The 13,852-nt window shown below is 41.8% G+C and overlaps 1 protein-coding gene across 1 annotated transcript in view; it reads right to left on the reverse strand.

Annotated features, from left to right (window-relative positions):
• Window positions 1-13,852, reverse strand: part of psmd2 (proteasome 26S subunit ubiquitin receptor, non-ATPase 2) — a 63,045-nt gene that overhangs the window by 41,674 nt on the left and 7,519 nt on the right. Inside the window, exons 2-6 of the mRNA XM_055645373.1 lie at window positions 13,115-13,171; window positions 12,601-12,765; window positions 6,304-6,425; window positions 2,681-2,905; window positions 1,548-1,706 (exon numbers count right to left, since the gene is read on the reverse strand). Of these exons, the coding sequence (XP_055501348.1) occupies window positions 1,548-1,706; window positions 2,681-2,905; window positions 6,304-6,425; window positions 12,601-12,765; window positions 13,115-13,171 (728 nt within the window). The remainder of the gene's footprint in view (window positions 1-1,547; window positions 1,707-2,680; window positions 2,906-6,303; window positions 6,426-12,600; window positions 12,766-13,114; window positions 13,172-13,852) is intronic.

A 13,852-nucleotide genomic window follows, 5' to 3' on the forward strand; every position in this document is an offset into this window, starting at 1 on the left:
AAAAAAATCAATATAGCCATGGTTCCTGGGTTTTCGTGGTTACAGAACCTTGCTGGATAGCCATTTTGCCTGACCAACAGAGGTCACAGCCTTAGAGAAGAATCGAACGGTATTGAAATGATCCGCCAGGGAGGATAAATACTCTCCGCAAACACAGCCTCAGAAGTCGGTTAAGGGAACGGATCGCAGGCTCCGGAGCGTTCCAGAGCCTCGGCTGCAGGGGGGCAAATTCGACCCGCCGATTGCCCGAGGAAGTCCCGATATTGGCAAGATCGGCCGCTTCACCCACCCACGGTGCTACATTTTATTGAGGACTGCCGGGGGGGGGGGGGGGCGGATTGGACCACCAGTTGCCAGAAAATCAGTGGTGGATTTCTACCATGAAAGTAACATGGAAAGAGGGTTGACGAGATAGATGCTTTGAAGTCTATCAATATCTAATCTGTAAACACAGGGCATATGCCAAAACTTGTAAATCCACTTTTGACAATTATGGAGTTACCAAAAAACCTGGAAATATATTGACATGTTTTACCCATTTCTTCCATTAAAACATTTAAGTTTCAAGCACATGGAGACAGATTATGTTGGAAAAAATCCATAAATTCATACAGAGATCCAATCTGTTTAGTAAGCAACTAAACGACGGCAGTGGCTTTCAATAGCTGAACAATTTGGTTTTACTGGCCTAGACGTTTGCATGTACGGTTTTGAAAGGGTTTTCGGATTGCAGGCCCTCATCAGCCAGGGAATCGAGTTGAAATGGTATATTACAGTTATATAAGACATGGTAATGCAACATTTGTAGTAGTGTGTTCAGTTGGTCACCCTGGTATAGGAAAGCTGGAAAGAATGCAGAGCGGTTTTATGAGAATGTTGCCAGTACTCAAGGTTGAGTAGGTGAGAATTAGAAATATAAAAATAAATAAATGAGTGCAATAGATAGGATAAATAAGCAGAATATTTTTCCTAGCATTGGGGAAATCAGGAATTAAAGGGTATGGGTTTAAAGTGAGAGGAAAAAGATTAGATAAGAACCTGAGGGGCAGCTTTTTCAGAGTGCGACAAATGTACAGTTAGAGGAAGTGGTTGAAACGGGTACAATAACAACACAAGACAGTTAGAAATGTACAAGACTGGGAAAGGTTTAGAATATGGGTCAAACATGGGCAATTAGAATTAGATTAAATGGGGCATTTAGGTTGGCATGGACAGAATAGGCCAAAGGGAATTTCTGTGCAGTATGACTAATTGTGTAATAACATTCAAAATCTTTGAGATTTTATCTTAAAGGAAAAAAAAAAAATCATTTTTCGACCTCCAGTTTCCTACTGTGCTATTGAGTAAAGCTCCACTCATTGTAGCAATGACCAATAAAAATATTCTGCTTATCCGTTTGTGCCAAAAGCCCATGTCAGCAGATTGGATGTTACTATTGTTCTCAGTATTCAATGGTTTACAGTACTGTTGGCAACCAGAGAACCAAAGCTCAGCTGTCCAAGAGATTTTACATCATCCATAACACCTGATATAAAGGAATTACATACACATCTTTACAGGATCCAAAAATACTTTCAACTAATTTCATGTTATTCAGCATCAGTGCAAGACGTAGAGCCTCAGGGTAGCGATTGAATTTTCGGAAAATACTCAGAGCACATCGAAGCAGTTCAGAATTTTCAGGATCAGGAACATAACTGACACAGCTGCAAAAAAAAATAATCATAATTTTACACAAATTTGAAAATGCAACGTACTTTGAGAGTTTAAACATTCAACTACATTTTGTGGTCATCTTTCCAGTAAATTCTAACTACTAGATTTAGTTTAGATTAGAGGTACAGCATGGAAACAGGCCATTTGGCCGAGAGTCTAGGCCGACCATCAATCACCCGTTCACACTAATTTTATTCACACTCCACTCCCGAAAGACCATGGGCAATTCACAGGCCAATTGTGGAGGAAACCAGAGCACCCAGAGGAAACCCACATGATCACTCGGAGAATGTGCAAACTCCACACCGACAGCACCCAAGGTCAGGATCGAACCCCAGTCTCTGGTGTTGTGATGCAGCAGCCCTACCAGCTGTGCCACTGTGCTGCGCTTTAAGAGGTGTATATCATAATATATAAAGTAATGGAAGAATCAAAATGGTATGATTGATATTTTTTTTACTAACTATAATATCATTATGCAACAAATATTGTAACTCAGGTTGGAGGGCACTTTTTCAGACGTCAAGTTCGCACTCAGTTTCCTGTCAAATTCCCACTCGGGGATAAAACTGGCATGCATGCAAGGCAAAATTTCCAAATCATACACGAATATGACAAAATTGGCTCAAATGAGTTACACCAAAATATAAGCTATAATGACACTGGCAAACAACTTCGACTTTCAAGACTAATTTGATCTGCAATACGTTTGAATTTGAGCGTTGGAGCCATTTTGTGAAGTGGAATATAGAATTGGAATATATTTTCTAGTTTTCATTGAGTTAGAAGGTGCAATACTACTGTGGTGCAGCTCCATTAGAAAGCAAAGAGTATGATCCTATAACCATTTTGCAAGGTCAACAGGGAATAAATATTAATATCAGAACATAACTAAAATTACAAAATAAGTTTAATTGTCCACTGCTATCTCATATCACAATGGATGCAGAAAGAGGAAACATACCTTGTTAAATACAAGCAAACTTTAGAATATGCATTTTCATCAATATACTCTTCCAGCATATCAAGACGCTCAATTTCCATGAGAAGATCACATGCTTCATGTTCAGCATTGTGAGCCATATTATACGGAATCACTGCTTTTACTAGGGTGAGCAATTCCTCGTGTTGAGCCTTATCGCTCTCATCTATCTCCTGCCATTCTTTTGCAACTTCACCTGCCAGATGCCTAGATGAGGAAAATAGTTTCAATATAATAAATTCATATTATCAAATAAATTGGCTTATAAGTATTAGTACCAATCTTTCAGAAAATATTTTTTGCAATATTTCATTTCGGATACACAATACCTAAAAGGGGAAAATGTTGACAGAAAGCTATCATATAGGGTCATTAAAATGACTTCATTTATGCACTGACTTCATTTATGCATGGTTTCAGAAGGCAATGTTGCTTTGGGCTGGACAATCTGGCATTCCCATATAATATGATGGGTCCAAAGTGAATGATAACCACCATGAACAGTTGGATTGACAAAATAGCAATAACAAAAATAATACAAGATAGGAATCAAAATATTAGGCAGTGCTGAAACTAAAGATAGTAATACATGGACTAAATCAAGTTTATTTACTGGTACCTTCCACCCCTCAAAGTAATTTTACTCATTTATAGCTCAAGCACAGATCATTCTGCTTGTGTAAGAAGAAACTGCAGGTGCGGGTTTAAAATGAAGATAGACACAAAAAACTGGAGTAACTCAGCGGGACAGGCAGCATCTCTGAACAAAGTCTGAAGAAGAGTCTCGACCTGAAATGTCACCCATTCCTTCTCTCCAGAGATGCTGCCTGTCTCGCTGAGTTACTCCAGCTTTGTGTCTATCTTCATTCTGCTTGCACAGGTTTGCAGTAAAGATCCTGAATAAATCAATATCAAAACATACTTGGATTTATTGACCACGACTTAGAATATTAGCATATACAGACAAGTTATTTGGCCTGCACTCTGAACCAATAATATTCTCAAAGCCCACTGCATTTATTCTTGTTTTTCTGTTAATTCTCAGTAATCTATATTACTAAATCTCTGTTCTTGAATGCTTTTAGCATTCTGTGCTGTGATTTCCGAGAGAACACCGCCACCTACAGCCGTCATTTTAGGCTACCTCGCTCAGAGCCCCCCTCCGCCGCATATGTGCCGAGGATTTTTCCCGTCGATGAAAAATGAGAGAGATATTAATGTTTTTATAAAATTCCCCATTCTCTCTGCTGCCCCCGCTGGCGGCAGGGGGGAGGGAGGGACTATAAAACCAGGAAGTGGTGTGCCTCAATTAATCCCTGCAAGATGGAGCTCTGTCAATTAGTCTGTCACTGAGCTCTGAATGGCACTGAACAAATGTCTACAGCACTGTGAGTACCCTTAATTTGGTTTGAAAATGAAAATATGGTTAGAGGTAAAAAAGCACTGCATGCAAATGGTTGTTTGGGTTTGGGTTGAAGTATGGTGATTATGTGGTTTTTGTCCTGCTGGACCTATCTGCCGCCTTTGATACAGTGGACCATGGTACCTTAATATCTTGGTTACAGCACCTAGTGGGCATTTGTGGCAGTGCCCTGGGATGGTTCAGGTCTTATCTGGCAGACAGAACTATGTGTGTAAGCCTTACTGGTTTTGAATCCTCCTCCGCTCCTCTGTCATATGGGGTTCCACAGGGCTCAATTTTAGGGCCCCTGCTTTTCTCACTGTACTTACTTCCTCTGGGTTCCATTCTTAGAAAGCATGGCATCTCTTTTCATTGTTATGCTGATGATACCCAACTATATATGTCACTGAGGAAGGAAGATGCCTTTTCTGTCAAATCACTTCTGTCTTGTCTTGAGGACATTAAGTCCTGGATGGCCCTAAACTTTCTAGGATTTAATGAAAAGACAGAGGTGATATTGTTTGGTCCAAATGGCTGCCGTGAACCTCCCCCTGTTGACTTCGATCCCCTGGCACGGTATGTGAAGCCAACAGTTTTGGACCTGGGTTTTAGGATGGACAGTGATTTTAAATTAGATAATCAGATAGGCACGGTGGTAAAGTCCAGCTTCTTTCACCTAAGGCAGCTGGCAAAGGTGAAGCCCATTCTTGAGCGGCAGCATTTTGAAACAGTAATCCATGCCTTTATAACATCTAGGCTGGATTACTGTAACGCACTCTATTTTGGAGTTGCTCGATCTTCACTGGCTCGTCTCCAGTTGGTTCAAAATGCTGCTGCTCGCCTTTTAACCGGAACTCGAAAGAGGGAGCACATAACGCCAATTCTGGCCTCCCTCCACTGGCTCCCGGTGTACTTTCGAGTTCAGTTTAAAATTATTTTATTTGTTTTTAAATCTCTAAATGGGCTCGCCCCGCCTTACCTCTCTGAGCTGCTCCATCCATACGCTCCTGCCCGGTGCCTCAGGTCAGCTGATCAGCTGCTCCTGGAGGTACCGAGGTCTAAGCGGAAGCTCAGAGGGGATAGAGCCTTCTCTGTTGCTGCTCCGGCGCTATGGAACACTCTGCCGTTGCACATCAGACAGGCCCCCTCACTGTCCATCTTCAAAACCAGTATTAAAACACATTTATATTCCTTGGCTTTTGACCCTGCTTGAGACTTTTCCTCCTGTTTTAGTGCTTTTAATGTTTTTAATTTTATTGTTTTTACTATTTCTTTTAATGTTTTTATTGTCGTGTAATAATTTCTTGTCCATGATTAGTCATGTACAGCACTTTGTTGCAACAGTGGTTGTTTTTAAAGTGCTCTATAAATAAAGTTATTATAAGTTATTATAAAAAGGCACTCTCTCTCCCCACCTCTCTCTCCCTATCCCTCTCTTTCTCTCTCCCCACCTCTCTCTCTCCTCTCCCCACCTCTCTCTCCCTATGCCTCTCTCTCCCTATCCCTCCCCCTCTCTCTCTCCCTCTACCCCCCCCTCTCTCTCCTCTACACCCGACCACCCTCCCCTCCACACCCCCTGCCCCCCCACCCTCCCTGCCCTCCCTCTCTCTCTCTCTCCCTCTCTCTCTCTCTCTCTCTCTCTCTCTCTGTCCCTCTCTCTCTGTGTCTCTCTGTGTCTCTTTCTCTGTCTCTCTCGCTCTCTGTGTCTGTCTCTCTCTCTGTCTCTGCCCCTTCTCTCTCTGCCCTCACTCTCTACACCCCCTACCCCCCCCCCCCCCCTCTAGTTTTGACTGCAGGTTGGGGGCTAGGCGTCAGTAGATAGGGTGGTTATGGGGTAAAAGGAGCAAATTAACAATATTAATATAATATCAAGGGGGGTAATTAGCGTGAGTGCAGGGGGGGAGAATAGTTGGTGTGTGACGCTACATGCCGCCTTCCCCCCCCCCCACAACCGCACGTTGGGGGAACAGACCCAACGGATCTGTACTTAGTCTAGTAATCCATAAATGCTGCCTCATCCGCTGAGTTTCTCCAGTATTTCTGTTTACCTCCGATGTTTCCAGCATCTGCAGTTCTTTCTTAAACACTCAGTAATAATCATGTTGTTCTAATATCTGTCCCTTGGGAAACTATGCATGGAGTCTAAGCAAACAACACCACAAAGTCTTAAATAGTCAAAAAATAAATATTTTGTTAAACACACCTGACATATTCGTGCCCCCAAGAAGCCAGTTCCTCCTGAGATCCTAGAAGCCTATATTTCAGACATTCCCGTTCTCCACTCATCGTCATGGCTAATACTGACACAATGTCAGCACAGAATCGCTGCAAGAGAAAAAAGTAATACTATCCTGAACATTCTCACCTTTCATTTGGAATTTAGCGTAAAGAAGACTCCGTAGAAAAGATATTTGTTAATATTTACATTTATATCAATTCCAGATTGGGTACAGTTCTGTGGAATTAAATTGCTATTATTTGAGATATTGCCCTTGAAACAGAGTTGATGAAAGCAAGAGAAAATATACAACTGACATTGAAAATTAGCAATACGTCTACAGATTGCTGGAAACACCCAAAATATCAGGCAGTCAGTGGAGAGAAAACAAGTTAACACTGCAGATGGATAATCTTACACTTTAATTTGACAATTATGATACAAACAGGAAATGTTATTATAAATTGTTACACTGAACAGAGCCCCAAAGGCTGCAACATGCAGATAGAACAAAGTGTGGTTCCTCAAGCTTGCACTGAACCTCTGTGGATAAATATGTCACTGATAGTCAGATGGTGAACTAAAATGGCAGACAGTTGGAAGATCAGAAACGTTCCTGCGGAATAAATGATAATTCACTGTAAAGTGGATAGCTGTAAAGGACAAAGTAAAATAGTTTAAATAATAGACAATTACCTAATGCCAACTTGAGAAAAACACACATCTTCTGCTTGGATACGTCTCAGCATTTTGAATACAACAACAAATTCTCCAACTTTAGATAACTTATTCTTTTCTGTGTTTCAAAATTGGCCATTTCTGCCCATCATCATTTTGGCAGTTTTTTTTCTTAAAGAAACATAATCGATATTTAACTGTTACATCATCTCATTTGGTCTTACCATAGATACCTCCACCTCGGGCAACACATTCCTGGTATAACCAATCCATATATTAAAATAAAAAGGGGGGAAAAAACGTTTTTCAGTCACTTCCTCGATGGAAAGGCAACTTTGTCCATGTCCCATCTCCGCCTCCCCTCTCGCAGCCTAACAGCTTGGATTGCAGCAGCTTATCCCAGAGTCGGACCCAGAGCTTCAGCAGCGGGCGCAGCGTGGACTTTTCCATCGTGGAGCGGGGATGAACCCTTGCCGGGGGTCACCAGAAAGGAGTGCTCCGATCACTGGCCTGGTGACTTTGGCATCATGGGGCTGTGGTCTGCGGAGCTTCTAGCTGGTCGTGGCTTGGACTTAATCCCTTGCTGGGGATCGCCGGAGAAGAGGTCCGACCACCGGCCTACAACATCCTGAAGCCGCGGTTTCCGGTAAGAAAGTGGCCGATTCGGGCACTCCAAGCCACGGAGTGTGTTCGACTGTCCCGACGTCGGAGTTCCGATCATTCTGACGAGAGGGCCTGTACATCTGGCCGTCCGTAGCAGCGAGTACGGAGAGTTCATGGCCCTGACCATGGATGAACAAAGGAGAAGGATTGACTGAACTTTGTTGCCTTCCACCACAGTGAAGAATGCTGTGATGGATGTTTATGTTACATTCTATTGTGTATTGTTTTTTTTTTCCCCAATTGTATCGCTGCATGGTAAATTCATGTCACTGTACCTTAGTTGGTGCACGTGACGAATAAATCTGTATTGTATTGGGAACGGCCATTTGGAGGTGAAGTGAAAGAGTTCGGCTTCGGAATAAGACCTGGTCCGTGTTTTTTTATTTTTTAAAGTTTCCTTTATACCGCACTTAACCAAGTGCGGTATAAGATAGACATTAGGTGCAGGAGTAAGCCATTCGGCCCTGCGAGCCAGCAGCGCCATTCCGTGATCATGGCTGATCATCCACAATCAGTACCTCGTTCCTGCCTTCGCACCATATCCCTTGACTCCGCTATCTTTAAGAGCTCTGTCTAACTCTCTCTTGAAAGCATCCAGGGAATCGGCCTTCACTGCCTTCTGAGGCATAGAAGTCCACAGATTCACAACTGGGTGAAAATGTTTTTCCTCATCTCCGTTCTAAATGGCCTAACCCTTATTCTTAAACGGTGGCCCCTGGTTCTGCACTGCCCCAACATCTGGAGCATGTTTCCTGCCTCTAGCGTATCCAATCCCTTAATAATCTTATATGTTTCAATGAGAGCCCCCCTCACCCATCTAAATTCCAGTATATACAAACCCAGTCACTCCATTCTTTCAACATTACAGTGGCTTGCAAATGTTTTCATACCCCTTGAACTTTTCCACATTGTCACGTTACAACCACAAACGTAAATGTATTTTATTGGGATTTTATGTGATAGGCCAACACAAAGTGGTGCATATTTGTGAAGTGGAAGGAAAATGATACATGGTTTTCAAATTTTTTTTACAAATAAAAAACTGAAAAGTGTGGCGTGCAAAAGTATTCAGCCCCCCTGAGACAATACTTTGTAGAACCACCTTTCGCTGCAATTACAGCTGCAAGTCTTTTGGGGTATGTCTCTACCAGCTTTGCACATCTAGAGACTGAAATGATTGCCCATTCTTCTTTGCAAAATAGATCAAGCTCAGTCAGATCAGATGGAGAGCGTCTGTGAACAGCAATTTTCAAGTCTTGCCAGAGATTCTCAATTGGATTTAGGTCTGAACTTTGACTGGGCCATTCTAACACATGAATATGCCTTGATCTAACCCATTCCATTGTAGCTCTGGCTGTATGTTTAGGGTCGTTGTCCTCCGCCCCAGTCTCAAGTCTTTTGCAGACTCTAACAGGTTTTCTTCCAAGATTGCCCAGTATTTGGCTCCATCCATCTTCCCATCAACTCTGACCAGCTTCCCTGTCCCTGCTGAAGAAAAGCATCCCCACAGCATGATGCTGCCACCACCATGTTTCACAGTGGGGATGGTGTATTCAGGGTGATGTGCAGTGTTAGTTTTCCGCCACACATAGTGTTTTGCATTGAAGCCAAAAACTTCAATTTTGGTCTCATTTGACCAGAGCACCTTCCTCCACATGTTTGCTGTGTCCCCCACATGGCTTGTGGCAAACTGCAAACGGGACTTCTTATGGCTTTTTTCCAACAATGGCTTTCTTCTTGCCACTCTTCCATAAAGGCCCGATTTGTGGAGTGCACGACTAATAGTTGTCCTGTGGACAGATTCTCCCACCTGAGCTGTGGATCTCTGCAGCTCCTCCAGAGTTACCATGGCCTCTTGGCTGCTTCTCTGATCAATGCTCTCCTTGCCCGGCCTGTCAGTTTAGGTGGATGGCCATGTTTTGGTATGTTTGCAGTTGTGCCATACTCTTTCCATTTTCGGATGATGGATTGAACAGTGCTCCGTGAGATGTTCAAAGCTTGGGATATTTTTTTTATAACCTAACCCTGCTTTAAACTTCTCCACAACTTTATCCCTGACCTGTCTGGTATGTTCCTTGGGCTTCATGATGCTGTTTGTTCACTGATATTCTCTAACAAACCTCTGAGGCCTTCACTGAACAGCTGTATTTATACTGAGATTAGATTACACACAAGTGGACTCTATTTACTAATTAGGTGACTTCTGAAGGCAATTGGTTGCACTGGATTTTATTTAGGGGTATCAGAGTAAAGGGAGCTGAATACTTTTGCACGCCACACTTTTCAGTTTTTTATTTGTAAAAATATTTGAAAACCATGTATCATTTTCCTTCCACCACAATTATGCGCCACTTTGTGTTGGCCTATCACATAAAATCCCAATAAAATGCATTTACGTTTGTGGTTGTAACGTGACAAAATGTGGAAAAGTTCAAGGGGTATGAATACTTTTGCAAGCCACTGTATGACAGTCCAGCCATCCCGGGAATTAACTTTGTAAACCTACGCTGCACGATCTCAATAGCAATAATGTCCTTCCTCAAATTAGGGGACCAAAACTGCACACAATACTCCAGGTGTGGTCTCACTAGGGCTCTGTACAACTGCAGAAGGACCTCTTTGCTCCTATACTCAACTACTCTTGTTATGAAGGCCAACATGCCATTAGCTTTCTTCACTGCTTGCTGTACCTGCATGCTTACTTTCAGTGACCGCTGTACAAGGACACCCAGATCTCTGTAGTGGCCATTTGGCCTGTTTTGCATGTCATTGTGGATGGCATGTGCCTTTAAATTTTAGACTGTTATAATGTGGGTGAGATTTAAGACGTGTCTTTGGGCGTGTTTGTAGCTTAACTGCTTGCGCAGAAGGTTAGTTTTTAGATTTGTTTTGGAGAGACGATGGATGATCCTTCGATCACGTCGAGCATGTCATGGCATGTCATTGTTACGGAGACACAAGGAGCTTTCTAATATCTGAAGTAATGAGCTGGAGTTCGAAGAAGATTGCCGTAACAAGTCGGAAAAACCTTGGATGTATCTTACTGTTTTCTATCAACAATAAAGAAGATATTCATCAAAAGACTGTGTGCTGAAGCTTTATGAATGGAGAAGCTCTGAAGGTCTCTGAGGCAGCTTGCATGCATACCGAAGATATTCCCCTTATCCATTCTCATCCAAATAGTGGCTAGGGTGCTAATTACCTGAAAGATATGAAAAATCTGCTGCTACAATCTCGTTGTACTTCCCCTTTTCCTAACCTGGCACCATTCAGATAATAATCTGCCTTCCCGTTCTTGCCACCAAAGTGGATAACCTCACATTTATCCACATTAAACTGCATCTGCCATGCATCTGTTCACTTACCCAACCTGTCCAAATCACCCTGTATCTTCATAGCATCCTCTTCATAGTTCACACTGTCACCCAGCTTTGTGTCATCTGCATTCTCATCCAAACTGGTGCTATTAACCATGAACAGCAATGGGTCCAGCACCAATCCCCGAGATAGACAAGTCACAGACCTTCTTAAATAGAGACACAACATTAGCCACTCTCCAGTCTTCCGGCACCTCCTCCATATCTAATAATATATCAGCCAGAGCACCTGCAATGTCTTCTCTAGCTCTCCAGTGCCCTCAGATATATTTGATCAGGCCTATATTTATCTACCTTCATGCACCTTTAGATATTCAACACCTCCTTGACTGTAATATCAACTGCACACAAGACATGTCAACTAACTGTCCCAAGTTTCCTATTCTCCACAGTAAAAGCAAAACAGACATGGAATACCAAGGAGGATGCATCCTTGTATCCTTCTCGTTAGCACATCTTCCCCAGCCAACAATGGGCCACCCTTCCTGAGATCATCTGCTGCCGGCCATCAAGTTGATTCATTATCGGAAATGTAACTGAGAAGGACATATATTGCTTTAATTTTGAAGCATCTTCAATATTAATTTATTCTGATGCCTTGCATTTCAAACCTAAAATTCCTACTGATCTTTATATGGATTTTGTTTTTACAATTTCTTAGTTTCACAATTTCACTTTCAATGCTCGCAGTCTCTGTCCTGATTTCTTCCAACCCTCTGCTCACAACTTGAAATCTTGAGTCAGAGTTCACAATATATTATGTTTGCCCTATACATTCGAGGGCTGCACAGTGGCGCAGCTGGTAGAGCAGCTGCCTCACAGCGACAGAGAGCTGGTTTACACGTTTTCCCTGTGACGCCATGAATTTCCTCCCATATCCCAAATATGTGCAGGCTTGTGGCCTCTGCAAATTGTCCCGAGTGTGTAGACAGTAGATGAGAAAGTGGAATAACCCAGAACCAGTGTGAACGGGTGATTGATGGTCGGCCTGGACTCGGTGGGCCGAAGGGCCTGTTTTCATGCTGTATCTCTAAACCAAACTGAGCATGTCTAAATCTAAACATCACTCTGTGGAGCTCTCTATCATCTTACCATCAACCTGCATTTTTGTTCACCAACCAGCTTACCTACTTGCGCATTATATTTCTGTTTGTGCCATGTGTTTGAATACTAAATATTTTGTGAAAAGGAATTACCTTTGGAGAATCCGTGTCGATGCCAACTGTATTTCCTACAGTATTCTCATTCAGTCAGAAATAAATCTCAGAATAAACATATCTAATTAAAGATATCCATTAGTGTTACCTTGCCCCTCAAAAGAAAACAATTGACAGCTGTGTCTAAAGCATACCAAATGTTGGAAGGATCCCAGATTTGTAATGTTAACCGTTTCTCTTTCCACATGTGTTGCCTGGCCTGATGAGATATTCCAGCATTTTGTGTTTCATTTCAAATCTCCAGCATTTGCACATTTTTTGTGCATTTTTAAGCATTACACTAAATTTGAGTAATAAGCTACAATAATATTTTGGAAAAAATACCTACCATTTAACAAAAAAGTTACCTTATTTTCTCCCGACGGCATTTTTTCATAAATTTCTTTAAGTTTTTCATAATGTGGACGAAGGAACTTAAGTGGTTTAGGAACAGATGTCATGGAGGTGGTAGAAGAACGAATCTGCCTTCGGAGTTCCTCCAGTGCAGCTCGGTAAAGTTCAGTGTTTGGTTCCTATAAGTTAAAATACCCAGGAATATAACACACATTCTTCTAAACTATGTACATATTACCCAAGGGACTTCAAATAATTCTTACAGAATAGAGATATTTAAAGCACCAGAGAAAATAAATAAGAGTTTTTATAATTGCCATAAATTATTCTTTAAATGGAATAGAAACTTTGCAAATTAAAGATAAAACACTGGTGCACCAAGTCTTTTTTGCACATCAGGCTGAAATATTAAATTATTTAATACCTTATTATTTGTGGTACAGTTTACATCTCCCTTAAGTGAAAATTGATCCGATTGGCTTTTTAAGAGTTCTGAGTTAATACAAAGGAAGAGAACATGTGACTTACACTCAGCCTTTCCACAAGCATCTCCAGCTCTTCCTGCAACTGCTTGTCCTCATCAGACTAAAAACATATTGGAAACAAAAATGAAAAGTTGAAGTAGCTACACACCATCTCATGCAAATGAAACATTGTAGCATATAACAAGTGTAACTATATTAACGTAGGAGAAACCTGAAAAGAAAACCCACCTTGAAAGTAATGAAAGGATCGATGCAGATTTTACCTGGTCTCTTTAATGTGGGCAGCTGGGACTAGTATAGATGGGGCATGTTGGGCGGCTTGGGCCTGATTCCATGCTGTATTACTATGACCCTAATTAGAAAATTACCAATGCAAGACTGGGCCAACTCTCCTCCTCAATTAACCGTATGATTTTGTGTCAAGAAATCCAACAATTTAGAAGTAATTAGCTATTTCTAATTAAACTATTTCTACCCTTTTAATTCCCCAGGCCCAATTGAAATAAACGCGCGTCTCTAATTCTGACCGTAATTATCGTCAAATCTAACGACTGCATCATTATGGTTGTGTCTTCATCTATTAAGATACGGGATAATAGAATTCCCTTTGTCTGCCTTCAAGATATTCCTTCAGGTCACCTTTTATGAAGCTGGGACCCCAGCTATTTACAATATATATTAATGATTTGGACGAGGGAATTGAATGCAACATCTCCAAGTTTGCGGATGACGGGAAGCTGGGGGGCAGTGTTAGCTGCGAGGAGGATGCTAGGAGGCTGCA

The sequence above is a fragment of the Leucoraja erinacea genome, chromosome 14 (assembly GCF_028641065.1).
Source record: "Leucoraja erinacea ecotype New England chromosome 14, Leri_hhj_1, whole genome shotgun sequence".
Taxonomy (NCBI): Eukaryota; Metazoa; Chordata; class Chondrichthyes; order Rajiformes; family Rajidae; genus Leucoraja; species Leucoraja erinaceus.